Below are 21438 nucleotides of genomic sequence, written 5' to 3'. Positions count from 1 at the left end.
AAGGTGCATACAGCCCAATCGAGGTGGTCCCACATATATTTGACAGGGTTTAAATCTGGAGAGTCAGGTAGTCAGAAGGGTACGGAAAACTCATCCTGCTGCTCTTCAAATCACTAGTACACTGTGAGCTGTGTAACATACTGTTCTGCTGTTGAATGCCATAATGCTAAGGAAAGATGAATTGCATGTAGGGGTGGTCATGGCCCCCATGGATAGTGTGTACTTATGTCAATGCATTGTACCATTGTGCCTTACAGAATGATGAGATCACCCAAGGAAAGACACGAAAACATTCCTCGGACTGTGATGCTCCCTCCTCTTGCTTGGACGCTTGTGCTGATTGTTGCAGGCTGTTTGTTTTCAATCTTTCACACTCCATCTGTCTGATGGAGCATAAAATATGATTCATCTGAAAAGGCCACCTGTGACCATTTAGTAGACATTCAGTCGCAGTGTTGGCATGTAAAATCCAGCCTTTGTTACTGATGTTCAGCAGTCAGCAGGGCTGCATGAACTGGGTGCCTGCTGCTGGGGCCCATACGCAGCAATATTTGTTTAACAGTTGTTGAGAAGAGACTTTTGGTAGCCCTTTGGTTCTTCTGATCAGTCAGTTGCTCAACAGTTACACACCTGTTCAAATGTGCACGTATCTGCAGCTTTCGTTCACCCATCATCTAAGGCCCATGATGCACTAAACTTGCCTTTGCGCCGGTTTTGGAGCACACCATTTTGTCATGAACGGTATAGTTTAACCATGACAGCACAAGAACAGTTTACAAACTTAGCTTCCACTCATGACCTGGGAGCCAATGAAAAAGTCCTTTTGGTTGTCAAATAAGTCACTCTGTTGTCACATTACGACAATGACTGCACCTTTTTCCATGTCCCCTCAATACACTTTACATATCCTTCATTGCTCGTTATGTCAAGTGCCATCTGTGAGTGCTTATTGCACATTGCCTTCAAAAATAGGTGGTGGTCACAGTAATGTGACTGGACCATGGATATCTATTTGGCAAGCTTCTGTACAGTGCAAGAGTCCATTTGCTTATGTAGTGAGAGAAAATGACCATCTGCTCTGCCCATTTGAGTAAAAAGTTAAGTGTAAAAAAACATGTTTTTTAAAAAGTTACTTCATCTTAGGGCTTGCATGTTTTTCTGGTAACATGTGGACCCAATTCATTTCTCGCACGTAGTCCAAATGCATCCTGACGAATAATGCGAAAGAAGAATAGGCACAAAGTTCAAGTTGCTTTAGGTTTCTCATAAGCTAGGCCAAATATTCCACCGCAGAAAACCAAAACAAGTATGTATCTCAAACCATACACTGTCAACAGAGAAAATAACAACTGTCTGGAGGACACACAGATACCACCACCAGATAAAGTCAGACAGCTACTGGATACAGTAAGACAAAGCCCAGTGGGGGAGCATGTGACACATACACTGGAGAAGGCAGGTGTTCGAGTCTTCTATTTGTGCAACATTACTGGTTGCGACTTTCTTCCATATGATCACCCCCTATTACAATGACAGAATAGCGTACTTAAGCCAAACTATAGTCGACACTCCTCATAGCTGCAGAGCACTTACTATCTCTGACATGTCCACAGATTGGTTGTGTGGAATCAGCACACTAAGATGGGTCGACTTGAAAAAGAAGCTATATTTGAAACTACCCATGACCACACTATGAATGACATAGTTTGATTTGATGGCGTGCCAATCTCGGCTGTCCATTGTGTTTGCAAGGAAGGGTGTACCACTCCCAGCCATAACAGTAGGATTTGGTAGTGTCAATGAAACAACAGTTTGGAGATGAACACTGCAAAAGGAATTGCATGCAATTGACATTTGGAACAGGGTATCTTGCTAAAAGCAATTTCTTTTTAGAGTGATATAAAGCTGCACACCTTCAATGTGTGAGAAGATACAGAAACAACGGCAGAGCAGAGGCACATAGTTAGGCCCTACAAGTCGTGATTTTGCCTCTTTTCAACTGATTCAAGGCACCTAGTGCACTAACGACGTAATGAGGCATTTAACCAAAAGTGAATGGAAGTTATAGTTCAGGCCAAAGGTGGTTGAATGATATTTTCGGGGTATTTGCTGTACTTTGACTTGGGCCCACTCATTCAGTCTACTGTGACAATGATCCAGGATGTTTAATCCAATATTTGGTGAACGAGAGTTCCCTTTCTTCTACTCTTCATGATGAGTGTGCTGTGAACACCAGCATCTTGCAAGATGGCGACACCCTTTACAGAGGGCTGCACACACACATCTGGTTTGATGAACAGCCATGCACCCTATTGCACCTCAACTGGCCCACTAAATCACTGATTGTGAATTCCATAGAAAAGGCCTGGAATTGTTTGGTACAACAAATAAAATGTAGCAGTCAGCATCCCAGCAATGAGGCAGCTCTATAAAATATAATAACTGATAAGTGATTTCATTTGCATTTGATGTACCTGAAGAAAATTGCAGACTGTCTACCATGCCAAAATTAGGTGCAGATCCAAGGGGATAGCAGTCTTGATCCGTCAGCCCACAAACAGATTTTAGTGGAACCGCTTCCAAAATTCGCACCTAACTTTCAGAGAATAGAGTAGCATGTAAACAAAAAAGTCTTGAAAATGTAAAGGAATTCTAGAACTTTGAAGCTACAGTTTAAAACAGTATACTTTTCGGTTGTTTGTCTGAGGGGGCGGGCTTGCAGCCTGAGTGGTTGCCGAGAATATTCAGCCAGGTAAAGGCATTATGCACCGTGCTGTCAACAACAAATCAGACATGGCTCGTGAGTCTCCAGGTAGTAGAATCGGCGTATCACAGGAAGTTGATAAGAGAGGACGGGAAGGGAAATACACTCGACTAAGAAGGAAACATCGCCAGCCTTACGTCACGTTTTAAGGAGAAAAAAAGTAAGCACAGCGATATATTTACCCCAGCAATCGATCCCTCCCGAAAATTTGGACCATAATTCTGATAGTATACTGTTACGACCTTGTGTATGTACATCTTTTAAACTTAGCATTCGCTGGGCGTTCGTCACCAGTCCGCCCCACGCATTCACATCATACTCGAATGCCAAATAGTGTATAGTGCAGTAACAGGTTTTATTCATAACTCGGTGAGTCAGTGACAGATCAGCATTAGCAGGAGCGGTACGGATTGACGATCCAATTGCAACGCTTAAACGTGAAAAACGAGTATGCCTACTCCTGAAAGTAGTGACTGGTAAGCATCGTTATTTGCGGCTATTAGACTAACTTTTATACAAGGCAAACGAAATTGTAAGGGGTTACTTTTTATATCTTTCAGTTTCGTTGCAACAATCGAAGACAACTTCGTGAATGAAGACATGCTAGAGGCAGAGCAAAATCGGGTACTGACGTTCGATGCTTCTTTCGCGAGAGGATGACGATGATGATAGTGAGGCTGCCCTTGTAACAGTCACATTCGTCCTATGGCTTCATTGATACAATGGGGCAGGGATGTGAAAACGAGGAAGTTAGTTACAGTGAAGCCTGCTGTGAAAACGCAATATCCTCAGATACCACTTGGCCACTGTCCGTAACAGAAGAGTTTATGAAACGAGCTGTAAATCAGAAAGGAGGGAGACATATCTTTCAGGACCATCAGGAGGAACTTTAAATTACTAAAACACGGAACAGAAAACACTGCAGTTTTTGTATTGCCGATACCTCCATGTGGAATTAGATGATGTCGAGCGCTGGATGTATTTGGCTTCTGCATATTCAGGGTTTTGTCTGAAAGTTTAAGAGCTCGCCACAACATCTGGGCATCGATGTGAGCTTCGGCCAGATCAACAACATACTTGAAATGCAGTCTCTTCTTTACTGCCAGTTATGTACATCAGTATTTCGACCGATCTTCTAGCACGCATGGTATCAAAGCAGCTACACCAACGACCGAGTAGATCACTTATAAACTTCTAATTAATTACTGTTCTGATATTGGTAACATGATTTGTTCATTGTGTCAAAGTGTGAGGTTTATAATTTGTAGTTGGTACCAGAGACCTCATTGCTTTGAACACTTTTATTTAGCGATTCACAATTACAGTGTAAATCAATGAAATGAATGCCTCATTAAGGAAATAGCCAAGCGGTATTTAATTAATAACATCGCTGTTGTGTGTTATTTTCTTTGGGTTGTAAAGTTGACAATGTTAAAGTGAAGTACATTTTCTGGAGTTCACTGTTCATCATTGTGGTTGGCATGATCAAATTTTAATTCGAAATCATTAATTTCACAATAACTCTTCAGTTGCTTAGGTTTACTCATTTTGATGTACAATAAATATAAACTGCTGCAGAATACGATCACGAGAATACTATTAAAATAATATTAAATGTATATGTGCATGAGGTTGACATATTACATTTGGTACTCACATTACTGACGTCTTTTTCGTGTAAAATAACGTGTGTCATTGAACAAAATTTCAAAATACGTTGGACAGATGTAGCCACGTCGCCCCTCCTATTCCCTCACCTTCGAAACCCGCGAGTATGAGGGTTCTGGTTGTCGTTCGTGCTCGGGCATTAGGCGGCTGCTGTGGGACGGAGCGAGTGACAAACAGCTGGTACGCGCCTAGTCTAAAAGCAGCACATTCAGAAAGTTGTAACTGTGTACTATGAGAATTATGGTGGGATCGATTTCTGGGGTGATATCTTGTAACTGTGTTGTTTTCCTCTGAAAACACAAAGTCAAGTTGGTGATGTTTCCTTGTACGGAAGAAACTGACCTCCCAAACATAGGCGGAAATACCTGAAAGAAAGATCATTCACTTTATTTACATGCTCGTATAGCCACAGTCTGCAGAGCAGTGTTCGCAGCTGTAGTGCTTGGTGCAATAGTGATAACTGTGAGTGTACACTTCGATTTTATTTTATGTAAATTTCGACATTATCAGAGTTGTGAGAATATGTCGTTATTATGGTTCTTAAATTAACTGCGTGACATATGTAAGCCCACTTCTCAAATTTTTGGAGGAATGATTTTCAAAGTTCATATTTTTCTGACTATCAGTATCTTGGATGTTATGCTAAATCGATGTACTATTCACTATTCTCAACAAATTATTATTACTATCGTCATTGTTATTATTACTGTATAAAATACTTATGGTAATTAAACAATTTATTATGATTATAATGAGATTCTTTGCACTTTATTGTTATTATAATTTAAATTGAACATATCTGTGGGGCTGACAACGAGAGTCATATACTGCCAGAAAATAAATGAAACTCTCTCAAGGACTGTGTTCATTGGCACCAGGGTATAATATGTGCATACTGAGGGGTTTTTAGTGTCAGTGATTCATTTGTCGCAGTCATCAGCGATGGGATGGTAGGCCCTCTGTTTGACTTTGCAGACAGCAACTGTGGACAGTTTAGAGGGGAACAGTGTTTGCAACATTCACTGTATGCTACGCAGACGTCCAGAACCTGTCTACGGTTGTGACAATGTTCCACAGACCACTGCTGAAAGCAGTGAAACATCACCAATGAATTGTGCCCAAGGTGTGCAGCAATCCGTCGATATGTCTCTCCAGCTTCCCTCGGGCCCACAGTGTGACCCCGTTCAAATGGTTGCAGTTACTAAACAGTTCATAGTAGTCGGTAAGGCCTACTACTATGAACTGTTTAGTAGCTGCAACCATTTGAACGGGGTCACACTGTGGGCCCGAGGGAAGCTGGAGAGACATATTGACGGATTGCTGCACACCTTGGGCACAATTCATTGGTGATGTTTCACTGCTTTCAGCAGTGGTCTGTGGAACATTGTCACATCCGTAGACAGGTTCTGGACGTCTGCGTAGCATAGGTGTACTGTCAAGATTTTCACACTGCGTGAGCAGCAGTTGTCGACTGAACACCACCTAGGGACGAAATTCAGGCACATATTGTACCTGCTGTGTCATCAGGGACCATCGGGAACACATGCTTGCAACAGGATTGAGATCACATACAGTATGACTCTGGTTAGGCAGCCACTGACAGCATGGCACCATCAAGCTACTCTGGGGTCGTGGGAGAGTTGACTGGACAGCAATAAGGCACTCTGTTGTCTTCAGTGATGAGAGTAGATTCTGTCTGTATGTGAGTGATGGATGTACACGTCCATGGTGTAGACCTGGTGAGCTATCTGTTCCATACTTCATTCACCCACGACACGTAAGTCCCATCCCAGGCTTTATGACGTGGGGACCATTAGTTACAACTCACGGTCACATAGGATGTTTCTGCAGGATAAAGTAAAAATGCTTGTTCACTGGACAGGCTGTTATCCCCATGTTACTACCATTCCTGTGTTTGTTCAGCAGGACAATGCACAGCATACACTATGTGATCAAAAGTATCTGGACACCTGTGTAAAAATGACTTAAAAGTTTTTGGCGCCCTCCATCGGTAGTGCTGGAATTCAGTAAGGTGTCGGTCCACCCTTAGCCTTGATGACAGATTCCACTCTCGCAGGCATACGTTCAGTCAGGTGTAGGAAGGTTTCTTGGGGAATGGCAGTCCATTCCTCATGGAGTGCTGCAGTGAGGAGAGGTATCGATGTCAGTCGGTGAGGCCTGGCACGAAGTTGGCATTTCAAAACATACCAAAGGTGTTCTACAGGATTCATGTCAGGACTCTCTGCAGGCTAGTCCATTACAGGGATGTTATTGTCATGTAACCACTCCGCCACAGGCCGTGCATTGTGAACAGATGCTCGATCTTGTTCACAAATGCAATCGCCATCCCCGAACTGCTGTTCAACAGTGGAAAGCAATAAGGTGCTTCAAACATCAATGTAGGCCTGTGCTGTGATAGTGCCACACGAAACAACGAGGGGTGCAAGCCCCCTCCATGAAAAACACGACCACACCACACCATAACACCACTGACTCCGAATTTTACTGTTGGCACTACACACGCTGGTAGATAACGTTCACCCAGCATTCGCCACACCCACACCCTGCCATCGGATCGCCACATTGTGTACCGTGATTCGTCACTCCACACAACGTTTTTCGGTTGTTCAAGCGTCCAATGTTTACTCTCTTTACACCAAGCGAGGCGTCGTTTGGCATTTATTAGCGTGATGTGTGGCTTATGAACAGCTGTTCGACCATGAAATCCAAGTTTTCTCACTTCCCACCTAACTATCATAGTACTTGCAGTGGATTCTGAAGCATTTTGTAATTGCTGTGTGATGTTCTCGATAGATGGCTACCTATTAGACCTTACGACCCTCTTCAACTGTTGGCGGTCTCTGTCAGTCAACAGACGAGGTCGGTCTTTACGCTTTTGTGCTGTACGTGTCCCTTCACGTTTCCACTTCACTCTCACATCGGAAACAGTGGACCGAGGGATGTTTAGGAGTGTGGAAATCTCGCATACAGATGTATGACACAAGTGATACCCAATCACCTGACCACGTTCTAAGTCCGTGAATTTCGCGAAGTGCCCCATTCTCTCGATGTCTAATGACTATTGAGGTCGCTGATTTGGAGTGCCTGGCAGTAGATGGCAGCACAACGCAACTAATATAAAAAACGTATATTTTTGGGGGTGTCCGGATACTTTTGATCACGTAGTGTGTATGGCTGTATTGACGCAACTTGATATACGCCCTGACAGGCAAGATCACCAGATCTCTGGACAATTGAACACGCCGGGGACATGATGAAGCGGGAATTTACTCAATCTCGAGGGCCCGCAAGAACCATTGCCGAACCGCAACAAAAGGCGCAAAACGCTTGGACAGTCTGTCGCAGGATGCTATTCAGTACCTTTATGATCGTTTGCATGTGAGAATGAACACCTGTGTTATCGCCAGAGGGGAGGAGGGTTACACTGTTTACCGATGCTAGTGCTTGGGCACCCTTTACTGTGACGTGTACTTGTCAATAAAATGACCGTGTACTTGATGGTGTTGCATTTTTTTCCGGCAGTATATTGTGGCAGGGGGGTACGAGGGGAGCGGACAGCGACAGTAACAAACTGTGACCTGCTGAGCGCTCCCTTCGCTCCTCCCCTCCCCCCCCCCCCGCCCCTCCCGCTTCCACCCAGATGAATCCAACCCTGGATCTGATGCCATTATCGAGGATAGGATGATGGTGCTTAGTGTCTTGACTAGCGGCTTTTTATGCGACGTTCCGATAAAATCGATGTTGAAGTTTTAATGTGTACGATCTATATTTGTAACTCTGTCTGTCAACCAAGTGAGAGTGGCGTAGCGGATAAAATTACGGCTACGACGCTGGCGGTACAGGTCCAGACTCTGCTCGTGTGCTTTGTCTTCTCTCAATTTCATCACGAATATCATTAAATAGTATACAAACTTTCTTCAAATGTGTATTCTGTTTGTTACAGAATCATCGTACTTGCTATTTCTTGCATCGCTTGCTGTGCTAGAATGTAATTCCGGATAGTATCTCTCGTAGAAGCAACCGAAAAAGATTCGTAGAATATCACGTATATTTAATAAAAGCTTATTGCCTTACAGGGCACATGGGTTTGTCAGACGCTTCTGACAGCAAAACACAGTTCGTTGAAATTAGGAAAGATTATTCTTTCTTCGATCAACTTCGACACGAGCCACTCGTCTCAATCATTCCTCTGCAAATGAGCTGCACTAAATTGATCAGAAATAAAGAATGAATTTTTGTACAGTTTTCCCTCGAAGCGATTTCTGCGTTAGTCTTTAGCAAGCAGTTTGAATTTTTTACGTAAAAAGTGGAGCACATTTGGGTGGGATAATCTGTATGATGCACGTGCAGGCTTTTCTTTAACCTACAGAGATTTGATCGTAGTTTTATCGGTCTGCCCTCTCCACGAATCAATATGTACAGAAATTTTTCTTGGCCTCCAGCGGAAGAATGATAGATTTTCAAAACTCTTCGTACAGCACTTTCGTTAACTTTCCTGATTTTGAGCATATGACAACATTTTGTAATTTATGAGTCAAGTTGTCCACTCTGTTTTGAACAGTCCAACTAAATTTCAGGGGTGGTTCTTGCATACATGAAAAAACATAAGAGAATATCTTTCTTGACGCAGTTATAGTACAGTGCCCTGTGACACTATAACTAATCTTGATGATTTTTTTTGTGTGTGTGTGTACTAGGATGGATTCCGCTCCTTGGTCCACAAGGAGTCTATTGTATGTCGATTGACACTGTCAGCCGGTATGATTAGTGTTAATTACATGATCCAGGCCAAAATAAGGGATGAGTGCTTTTGTCTGTATCTGGAAATCTTCGGCAGCTGCTAATTTTCGTCCATCGTTGCGAATTCTGTGGAGCTCTCCAAATATTGGGAATTTTAACTACGAATCACAAACGGAATATACGTTTGAAGAAAGTGTGCTGTAATGTTTGATTTGTTGATGAAATACTACGGCAAAAATGACTGTTCTTGAATAATTTTGCTCGACATATACGTGCTATTTAAGGGGTAATACTACTGTAACGGTCTAAAAAAGGTCTTTTTTTCTTTAGGGGAAGGACAGGTGCTGAAGAAATAATACTTTGGTTGGTTACTAAGCATATACTTAAGTATAATACAAAAAATATTGTCGGAAAATATTACAAAATGGCGACATTGCGGCAATTCTCCCGAGGCATGTTGAATTTGAGGCGATCTACGGCACGCACTATAACCAGTGCCAGTTTGAATCTGGTAAAGAAAAAAAAAACTGTATATTCTACATGAGTGTAGTGAACACATGAGTGTGAACCACGTAGAGTGTTTTAGATATATCGATTTTTAGATAGTTGGCAAGTGTTTCACTAACGTCGTTCAATTTTCACCAAAAAGGACAATCATTTGTTAATAAATATTGTTTATACTAACTAATCAAAAATGTTATTTCAAAGTTGTGGTTAAATTTTCAAATAGAAAGATTGACTTTTTTGGAGTTATGCTGCGTGCTGTTTTGAAAAACGCGTTTGGAGTTTTAAAATGTGTTATAGACATGAACAAATGAAAGAAAATCAACTTTTACTAAACTCGTGCCATTGATCTGCTATCTAAGGGCTGGCCAGTCGAACTGTTGCCGTCGAACTCGAATTCGTATTCACTAGTTCACTGTAGGACGATTGAAATGTCGATCGTGGCAGTTCCATGAATGCACAAAACTTTGCAAATCCGTTTAGCCCTATTTCAAGCAGGTGCATTGATAGGACGATTCATCAATTGATTTCACATGCTTACCTTATAAACTCATTGCTCTGTATAACTGCTTCTGGGCTGTTTTGACAAGCAATGGTTACTGTGACGCTTAAGGCCCGAGAACTTCGTTCTTGCATCGCACATTTCTCGTTTTCAGAAATAACAAAGAAAACGGCTCAATTCGTAATTCACATCAAAATCCAGGCCACTGCCTCTCAGTTTCTTAGCAGAGGCACTGACTCCCTCCAAACTGTTCTCAGACTCATATCTATTCCTTGGAAGCTTTGATGACATATACTACTTCGAAGCCGTATTGGATACGACGTTTTCGTACTTTTTCTACCCGAGTACACTTTTTATCACTCATTTTTAGTTGAAAGGCAAAACTGTATAAATAAACTATCAAAAGTCAATACTGCATACAAAAATTAAGATTAGATCCGAAAGAATTGCCTTTTTCATACACGTACTGATTATTCCTGACGCCAAGCAAACGCGTCATTGTTTTGAAATGTTTCTAACTGTATGCAGACGCTACAGGGGGTATCGAGTTGGCGCAGGCAGGCCGTTTCGAGTCATCTGAGGCGCTAGAGGAGGAGCTCGTATTTCCGTAGAACAATTTTTTTTTCGGTGATTAGACTTTTTGCCTCATATTCCACAAGGTTCAAATCATCTTTTACGGCAATAAAAAAAGATTTTTTGATAATTCTACACTAGTGTTACCCCTTTAAAGGCATTCTACACGATGAAATTGAGAAAAAATTAAAGAACATGTTCAGGATTTGAACCAGAACCACTAGCATAGCGGCCTTGAACCTTAGCTGCTGCGCTACGCTCGATAGTTGGAAACATGACTGACATTAAAGGTGTAGGAGACACACATGAAGGAGTCGACATCGATTTTTCCGGAAACTATGGGCCGTCGCGTGAAAAGCCTAATCAGAACAGGCCCCTCTCCCTCTATAACATACATAAGTCTCTTCAAAATCCGTGATTAACAGGTCTGGCGATCTCCGTGTAAGACGTGTCAGTTTGTAGGTGGAGCTGGTGAGGGGGTGGAAGACGCACCTCGACGTCGGAGGCCTCTGCGAGGAGGTCCTCGGTGAAGGCGACGGCGGTGGCGGCCTGGTCGGCGCGGCTGTGCAGGTGGCGGGCGTGCGCCTCGACCAGCTGCAGCTTGGCGGCGCGCGCCTCCTGCACCTGCCGCTGCAGCGAGCGCCGGTGCTCCTCCAGCGCCGCCGAGTACGACTCGATGAAGCGCTCCACCTCGTCCGACACCTGGCTGCACCGCGTCTGCGCCCACCAGCCGAGTCATGAGAAAGGAAACATTCCCCACACAGAGTGGAACAACGAGGAGCATAGCGAGTACGAACAAACGATCAAACGAAAAACACTAGGGGTGACGTTCCAGCGAATGTAATTAAATGTAGATACTGCATTGCTGTGTCATGCAAGACAGGGGAAACCGCCTCATCTCAATGCTTTTCCACATTTGGTAATTGCTTTTAGTAATGAATGATTTTCAGTTTCCAGGAAATGGTGCCAATGTCTTTCCAGTTCTACACTACTGGCCATAAAATTGCTACACCACGAACATGACGGGCTACAGACCCGAAATTTAACCGACAGGATGCTGTGATATGCAAATAATTAGCTTTTCAGAGCATTCACACAAGGTTGGCGCCGGTGGCGACACCTACAACGTGCTCACATGAGGAAAGTTTCTAACCGATTTCTCATACACACACAGCAGTTGACCGGCGTTGTCTGGTGAAATGTTGTTGTGATGCCTCGTGTAAGGAGGACAAATGCGTACCATCACGGTTCCGACTTTGATAAAGGTCGGATTTTAGGCTATCGCGTCTGCGGTTTATCGTATCGCGACGTTGCTGCTTGCGTTGGTCGAGATCCAATGGCTCTTAGCAGAATATGGAATTGGTGAGTTCAGGAGGGTAATACGGAACGCCGTGCTGGATCCCAATGGCTTCGTATCACTAGCAGTCGAGATGACAGGCATCTTATCCGCATGGCTGTAACGGATCGTGCAGCCACGTCTCGATCCCTGAATCAACAGATGGGGACGTTTACAAGACAACAACCATCTGCACGAACAGTTCGACGACGTTTGCAGCAGCATGGACTATCAGCTCGGAGACCATGTCCGCGGTTACCCTTGACGCTGCATCACAGACAGGAGCGCCTGCGATGGTGTACACAACGACGAACCTGGGTGCACGAATGGCAAAACGTCATTTTTTCGGATGAATCCAGGTTCTGTTTACAGCATCATGATGGTCGCATCCGTGTTTGGCGACATCGCGGTGAACGCACATTGGAAGCGTGTATTCGTCATCGCCATACTGGCGTATCACCCTGCGTGATGGTATGGGGTGCCATTGGTTACACGTCTCGGTCTCCTCTTGTTCGCATTGACGGCACTTTGAACAGTGGACGTTACATTTCAGATGTGTTACGACCCGTGGCTCTACCCTTCATTAGATCCCTGCGAAACCCTACATTTCAGCAGGATAATGTACGACCGCATGTTGCAGGGCCTGTACAGGCCTTTCTGGATACAGAAAATGTTCGACTGCTGCCCTGGCAAGCACGTTCTCCAGATTTCTCACCAATTGAAAACGTCTGGTCAATGGTGGCCGAGCAACTGGCTCGCCACAATATGCCAGTCACTACTCTTGATGAACTGTGGTATCGTGTTGAAGCTGCAAGGGCACAGCCGTACCTGTACACGCCATCCAAGCTCTGTTTGACTCAATGCCCAGGCGTATCAGGGCCGTTATTACGGCCAGAGGTGGTTGTTCTGGGTACTGATTTCTCAGGATCTATGCACCCAAATTGCGTGAAAATGTAATGACATGTCAGTTCTAGTATAATATATTTGTCCCATGAATACCCTTTTTATCATCTGCATTTCTTCTTGGTGTAGCAATTTTAATGACCAATAGTGTAGTAAAGAATGATTATTCCACACGCCTTGCTTCCTAACACATTTTCTTCCATTATACTGATATTAATAATTGTCAATGAGTCAACCTGCTCAGACACAGTTGTTATTTTTTCATTGTAAAATGAAACGGTAATACACTGAAATGGCAAGTAATGGGATACCTCCTAATATCGTCTTGGACCTCCTTTTGCCTGGCGCAGTGCATCATCACGACGTGGCATGGACTCAGGAAGTCGTTGGTAGAATCCTGCAGAAATATTGAGCCATGCTACCTCTGCAGCCGTCCATAAATGCGAAAGTGTTGTCAGTGCAAGATTTTGTGCACGAAATTACCTCTCGATTATGTCCCGTAAATGTTCGACAGAATTCACCACGGACGTTCTGGGTGGAGACATCATTCGCTCGAATTGTCCAGAATGGTTTCAAACCAATTGCGAACAATTGCGGTCCTGTAACATGGCTCATTGTAATCCATAAAAATTCCATTGTTGTTTGGGAACATGAAGTCCATGAACGGCAGCAGATGGTCTCCAAGTAGCCGAACATAATCACTTCCAATCAATGATTGTTTCAGTTGAACCAGAGGACCCAGACGATTCCATGTAAACACTGCTCACACCATTATGGAACCACCACCGGCTTACACAATGCCTTAATGACAACTTGGGACCATGGCTTCGTGGAGTAAGCGCCACTATCGAACACTACCATCAGCTCTTACCAGCAGAAATCAGGCCACAATTTTCCAGTAGTATAGGGTCGAATCGATATGGTCACGAGCCCAGGACAGGCGTTGCAGGCGATGTAGTGCTGCTAGCAAAGACACTCGCGTCGGCCTCCTGCTGCCGTAGCCAGTTAATGCCGAAGTTTTGCCTCACTGTCCTGAAGGATCCGTTCGTCGTACGTCCCACATTGATTTCTGCAGTTATTTCGAACAGTGTTGCTTGTCTATTAGCTCTGAGAACTCTACGCAAACGCAGCTGCTCTCGGTCTTTAAGTGAAGGCCGTCGGCCACTGCATTGTCTGTGGTGAGAGTTAATGCCCGAAATTTAGTATTCTCGGCACTGCCTTGACACTGTGGATCTCGGATATTGAACTCCCTAACGATTTCCGAAATGGAATGTTCCATGCGTCTAGCTGTAACTACCATTCCATGTTCGAAGTCTGTTAATTCCCATCATGCGGCCATAATGACGTCGGAAGCCCTGTCACATGAGTCACCAGATTACAAATGACAGCTCCGGCAATGCAATGCCCTTTTGTGTGCGATATTACCACCATCTGTATATGTGCATATCTCTATCCCATGGCTTTGCCACCTCACTGTGTAACCCTACACTACCTGATCAAAAGTGTCAGGACACCCCTATGTAATGCGAAATTGATCACTAGACTTTATGAGGGACGGACTCTACGGTATAAAACGAGGCAGAGAATATTGTGTTGTCGGTAGAGAAGCAGTAACAGCAAAACTTGTCGGCCAGGAGAGCTGAGTAACTTTGAATGTAGGTCAGTCACTGGATGTCACCTGAGTAACAAATCCATTTCGCCCTTCTAAAGCTGTACAACTCGGCTGTTGGTGACGTGACTGTGAAAGAGAAATGCGAAGGAACATACACAGCTAAATCAAGACTGGTCTATAGAGTGACGCCCCTAGACACTGGATGATTAGAAACTAATGATTTGGAGTGATGTATCACGCTATACCGTGTGGCAATCCAATGGAAGGGCTTGAGTTTGGTGAATACCTGGAGAATGATTCCCGCCATCATGGCTAGTGCCATCAATGAAGTACAAAGGAAGTTGTGTTACACTACATGGGCTGTTTTCTGTACTTAGGGTGTGATCCCCTTATTTCCCTTAAGAAAACACTTAATGTGGAAGGTATTAACACATTTTGCAGCATTATGTACTGTGTACAGCAGAGGAACAGTTCACAGACCATGACTGATTGTATCAGCATGACAATCCACCTTGTCATAAATCAGCATCTGTGTGGCAATGGTTTGTGGACAATAGCATCCCTGAAATGGACTGACCTGCCCAGAGTCCTCACCTGAACCCAATGGAACACCTCCAGGATGAGTCAGAATGTCGACTTCGCTACAGATTCTAGTCCCAAGCATCACTACCCTTTCTGGTTTCGGCTCTTGAGAATGAATGGGCTAACATTTCTCCACAGACGTTCAGACATTGAAAGTGTCCTCAGCAGAGTTAAATCTGTCATAAAGGTGAAGAGTGGACACAAATCATATTAATATCCACCAATAGGCGTCTGCATACTTCTGATCAGATAATGTATAAACGGGTTAGTATATTTGCATACTTAAGTACGTCAATCCTTTGGAATAACTGCCTAAACTTCCGACTCCTTTTCCACCACTTTCAGTTTGCTGATGACACTGTTTTTCTTGCCCTCTGCCCAATACCCAAAAAGTCTCAGCGATTCTTCCAGCTCTATCTTGAACAGTTTTTCTCATGAAGATAAGTCCCAACATAACACAGTCAGTAGTAATAGGATGACCCACACAGAACTTCCATACATATGGCTTTTGCCTAACTATTTACAACCATACTATTCAGTTAACAAAAAAATTCAAATAATTTGGACTAACACTCGAACGGCTAATAATTTGAAAATCTTATCTACTAACCATCCAGCAGACAGCCCACATTACACTAAAGCTACTAAGCAGCCAAACATGAAAATTGCAACCCCCGCAGAATTCCAAACTTACAAAAGTTGAACCATTATAACCTCTCCTACACCACTGTTGCCTTGATATCTGCTCCACCCATGTTCTGTGACACCCTCCAAATCCTTGATTACCATGCACTCTATCTTTCCATTTCTAAACCTACACACACTCTCAACAATACCCTATTGCAACTTAAGCGGACTTCCCCCCCCCCCCCCCCCCCAAACAATGAAACCCGCCTCGATATTTATGTCATTTCAACTGTAAGCCTTTGTCCCAATCCTACCCAGCTTCCTTCTGCTTTGGTCCTTTCCTTTCCCACTCCATGGCACACCAACTCACCTACTATTATCTGCCTACCACCTTCCACACTCCTCCTCCACTTGCTCTCATCTTTATGTTACACCCCATCTGACTTCTCTTGTTTATATACACATTCTAAGATCCTAAAGAACACCTGACTTTCCCTCCCCTAATGCCCATTCCAAGAGCAGGTTCTCTCAATGTTTAGTGAATGTGCATTTCTTCTGTTTTTATTTATTTATTTTAAATCCTTCCAATTTTCTGCGCCCACGTTTTATGTACGACTGTGTGCATGCAGTTTTTCTTAAAAATCTTCTTTCCTTTAATCTTAGAAAGAACCAAAAGAACAGCAACGTTTATATCAATCAGAACTTATTTATAAATGTAAATACACGTGTAACCTACTTCTCATTAAATTTATATAGTATCTTGCTCATACATTTATAAACAATGCTTGACATAAGCGGGATGTTTGTAGAGCTGATAGCCCACTCCCCAACCGTAATGGTTGGGGGGTGGGGGTTGGGGGGGAAAGAACAATAAACAAAATGAGACTGGGATTATATTATTTAGATTCAGTAATTTTCAAAATGTAATATTATTCAGATTCCGTAATTTTCACAATGTGTCTGGGTTAAGAGATATGCAATTCATGTATTTGTTTTCTTTATTACCACTGGCACAGCATAGTCGAACAACGACATGCCACAAGTTATACTACATATTCAAGCGTCACCTGAATGTGGGATGGGTGTTTTTCGTTGTTGCTTCGATGTCAGTTTTTATGTGTTGTGTATACGCTTTTAAACATTTTGAGAATTTTTACTGTGACGAGTTCAAAGAATGAATTGTATCATGACGCGCTGCTGGTGAATACTTTAGGATCTGGTATAGTATAATGGTTGTCCACTTATTTCATGGTATAAGATTAAGGAAAGGCAAATCTACGTTTCTAGCATTTGTAGACCTAGAGAAAGCTTTTGACAATGTTGACTGGAATATTCTCTTTCAAATTCTGAAGGTGACAGGGGTAAAATACAGGGAGCGAAAGGCTATTTACAATTTGTACAGAAACCAGATGGCAGTTATAATAGTCGAGGGGCATGAAAGGGAAGCAGTGGTTGGGTAGCCTGTCCCCCAATGTTATTCAGTCTGTATATTGAGCAAGCAGTAAAGGAAACAAAAGAAAAATTCCGTGTAGGAATTGAAATCCGTGGAGAATAAATTAAAACTTTGAGTTTCGCCGATGACATTGTAATTCTGTCAGAGACAGCAAAGGACCTGGAAGAGCAGCTGAATGGAATGGACAGTGTCATGAAAGGACATGAACATCAAAAAAGCAAAACGAGGATAATTGAATGCAGTCGAATTAAGTCGGGTGACGATGAGGGAATTAGATTAGGAAATGAGACACTTAAAGTAGTAAAGGAGTTTTGCTATTTGGGGAGCAAAATAACTGATGGTGGTTGAAGTAGAGATAATATAAAATGTAGACTGGCAATGGTAAGGAAAGCGTTTCTGAAGAAGAGAAATTTGTTAACATCGAGTATAGATTTAAGTGCCAGGAAATCGTTTCTGAAAGTATATGTATGGAGTGTAGCCATGTATGGAAGTGGAACGTGGACGATAAATAGTTTAGACAAACAGAGAATAGAAGCTTTCGAAATGTGGTGCTACAGAAGAATGCTGGAGGTTAGATTGGTAGATCACATAACTAATGAGGAGGTATTGAATAGGATTGGGGAGAAGAGAAATTCGTGGCACAACTTGCTTAGAAGAAGGGATCATTGGGTAGGACATATTCTGAGGCATCAAGGGATCTCCAATTTAGTATTGGAGGGCAGCGCGGAGGGTAAAAATCGTAGAGGGAGACCAAGAGATGAATACACTAAACAGATTCAGAACGATGTAGGTTGCAGTAGGTACTGGGAGGTGAAGAAGCTTGCACAGGATAGAGTAGCATGGAGAGCTGCATCAAACCAGTCTCTGGACTGAAGACCACAACAACAACAATACGGATAATTTTATTAAAAACAGATGTTTGGGTATTATTGAACCTCACGATGTACAAGGAGCATCTCCAGAATTTTCCTTTGAGCCCGTATTACTTTCTTTCTCTTAGCATTGGCTCTTTACCACCTGTCAGACTAAGCAGTTCTGGTCTTCTTGGGATTTTCCACCAATCCAGCTGTCCTGTTGTGAATCTTAAACCAATTTTTTATCTTTGATATGTCAAGTTGTGTTATCTGTGCTTCTTTGAGGTCTTCTTTTACAAATTCAGTCCGTTTCTTGTGTTAATTTTATCTTTACTACCACTTTCATACAGTCCCCCAATCTGTCTAATTAATCTGGGTGGTTACATTCTTTTAATATGTCCACAGAATTTTAGACTGAGTTTTTTCAAGTCTGAATTTGCTCATAGTCTGTACGTTCCGTCTTCATCATTACTTGGATGTAAATTATTTCAGATTAGTTGTCCTCTCTCTTGCATGTCTTCAGTATCACTCTTTCTGTTTAAAAGGAATGCCTCTGCCCCATAAAGATACTCTGGTTTGATGATTATGTTGCCGTATCTCAGTTTTCCGCATTTTGACGCGCATTTTTTGTTACAAATATCTTTTGTAAGTCTAAAGGCTGTTTCCATGTTGTGGCAATACAGTTCATCACAAATCTTTTCCAGGCCAGTCCCCAGAATGGTTGCGCCAAAAATATTTGATCTGAGAAACTCGCACAATTTTCTCATATTTAATTTTTAGAGAGTTTTGATGCCAGGTTTTTACTAGATATGTACTTTATTTCGTCAAAGGATATTTTGAGACCTACTCTTTCTGATTTTTCGTTAAGAATTTTTATATGTTTTTGTGGTGTTTGAATTTACTGACCTAGAGTCATCAACCTTTTTACAAAAGCTAAGAAGGCTTCTTAATACTTGTTCTTCCTAATTTCATTGGATCTTCAATCTTGGACTTCAATTTTAGTTTTCGCTATTTTAGGATCATTTTTTTTCAGACAGTCCGCCTCCGTAAGTGAGTGGTCAGCGTACGTGGCTGCCATTCAGAACACCTGCAAACGGTTTTCCTTGGTGGGAAGACTGGTGCAGGGTGCACCCAGACTCGTGATGCCAACTGAGGAGCTACTTGACTGAGAAGTAGCGGCTCACTGGTCTTGAAAGTCGGTAAAACGGCCGGGAGAGCGGTGTGCTGAGTACATGCTCCTCTATACCGCATCCGCATGACGCCGGATGGCAGAAGATGACACGGCAGCTGTTCGACATCCCTTGAGCCGTCAAAGCCTGGACGAAGAGTTCCTTTTTTTCCTTCTAAGACAGTTGAAAATTAAATAACGGGGAGAAGGGAGATTCCGTCACCTTGTCTAACTTACATCAACAGTGAAATGTATAAACAGGGCGTTACAAAAGATAGCGACAGGCTTCGAGAGGCAGTGGCGGGTGTTATCAGGAGCAAACTGAGGATAAGAACGTGTGCCTGGAACCGTCATCCAGTGGCATTACAGAGCGTCGGAGTTATAGGTGCCAGCGTCTGCCACTACACCACCCCTTCGACAGCAAACGTGACATTGTACGCTGACGGACCATAGGCGGAACGTCTCGCCAAGTTGTTTGTTTTTCAGTGATCACGACTGATTACCACGATCGACAGTGGAGAAGATGGAGCTAGCTGTTACGTGGACGGGCCTTGTCTCCTGTGAATGTGATGCTCTCTTGCTTCAGTGGAAGACGGTTTTGGACACAAATTTCCACCTACAATTTATTTTTCTCCTGGAACCCTCTAAAATATCCAGTGATTTTCGGTATACAGAAGACAAAAAAACTGTGGATGGAAGTCCTTGTGCAAAACCGTAATCCACCGTGGCAACAGAGCATCGCATTCATAGGAGACAAGATCTGTCAATGCAGCAGCTAGCTGCGTTTTCTCCACTGGCGATCTCTGGCAATCAGTCGCAAACATGGGTAAGAAACAAAATTGCGAGATATTCTGCCAACAGTCCGTCAGAGCACAAAGTCACTTTACTTACGCACAAGCAGTTTATAACACGACGTATACGATGGACAGCAATGTGTACACAAGGTCATGAACGCCCTCAACAAGGAAGAAAGACACTGTCTCACTGAACAATGAACCCAATGAACAATGGATAAATCATTATACAGATCTGTGGTGTACACAGAAGGCCAAAGATGATACTGGAGGAAGTATGAACAATGAAACAGTAGATCCAATTACTATGGCCAAACTACAATAGGCTTCGAAAGGCATGAAGAACAGAAAAGCTACTGAATAGACGGAATAAATGCAGAGCTAATTAAATATGGAGGGTTACCAATAGATAAAAGACTTTTACAATTAATAAATGAATGCTGGTCGAACTGCAAGATCCCAGACGCTTGGTATACAGCAGAAGTAATATCTTTTTTCAAAAAAGGGAAACGTAATGACTGTAAGAACCATCGTGGCGTAAGCCTTCTAAACGCTTGCTATAAACTACATTCAAAGATTATAAATAATTGCATGAAGAACATCACAGAAGCTATTATTTCTGAAGAACAAAATGGATTTAGATCAGGTCATTTATGCATAGACAACGTGTTTGTAATTAAAAACATCATAGAAAAACACAGAGAAATTAATACAGAAACCCATGTGGTCTTTATCGACCTCGGGAAAGCCTTTATAGGCTGTGGTAGATTATCTCTGATGTGGGTATCCTTATTGCCTAATAGAGGTAGTGCAAAGTCTTTACAAAACTAGACACAATGTAATAAACACAGGTACGAATCGATTAGAAGAAGTAATTATCAACCAAGGAGTTATACTAGGATGTGAAGTATGCCTACCCTTTTCAGTATCTACATTGACTTCATTCTTCGCAAATGGAAATGTAAAGTAAACAAAGGAATTAAGATAACGAATGAGGAATACCTGAATGTACCTTTGTTTGCTGATGACATCGTTATCATTCAAAAGAATGAAGATGACCTCCATAGATCAGTATATCAGCTAAACGAAATTTACAAGAAGTACAACTTTAAAATTTCTGGTAACAAAACAAAAATAATTGCATTCCGAGGAAAATATCCAGTCAGATCAAAAACTGTTTTAGATAATTCAGTTTTAGAACAAGTGTCTCAAATCTGTTATTAGACTGTGTTATAAGTTTTGATTTGGACCCTGATATTGAAAATAAAATACAAAAATTCCAATCTGTCAGTGGTACCATTAGCAGAACATTGGGCCATAAAGTACAAAAAGAAACT

The 21438-nt window shown here is 42.6% G+C and overlaps 1 protein-coding gene across 1 annotated transcript in view; it reads right to left on the bottom strand.

Moving 5' to 3' along the window:
* Positions 1-21438, bottom strand: part of LOC126188582 (tripartite motif-containing protein 45) — a 197765-nt gene that overhangs the window by 31483 nt on the left and 144844 nt on the right. Inside the window, exon 5 of the mRNA XM_049930184.1 lies at positions 11265-11489. Coding sequence (XP_049786141.1) covers positions 11265-11489 — 225 coding nt within the window. The remainder of the gene's footprint in view (positions 1-11264; positions 11490-21438) is intronic.

The sequence above is a fragment of the Schistocerca cancellata genome, chromosome 5 (genome assembly GCF_023864275.1).
Source record: "Schistocerca cancellata isolate TAMUIC-IGC-003103 chromosome 5, iqSchCanc2.1, whole genome shotgun sequence".
Lineage (NCBI taxonomy): Eukaryota > Metazoa > Arthropoda > Insecta > Orthoptera > Acrididae > Schistocerca > Schistocerca cancellata.
The sequence above is the reverse complement of the archived record's forward strand: the minus strand, read 5'-3'. Positions and strand labels throughout refer to the sequence as shown.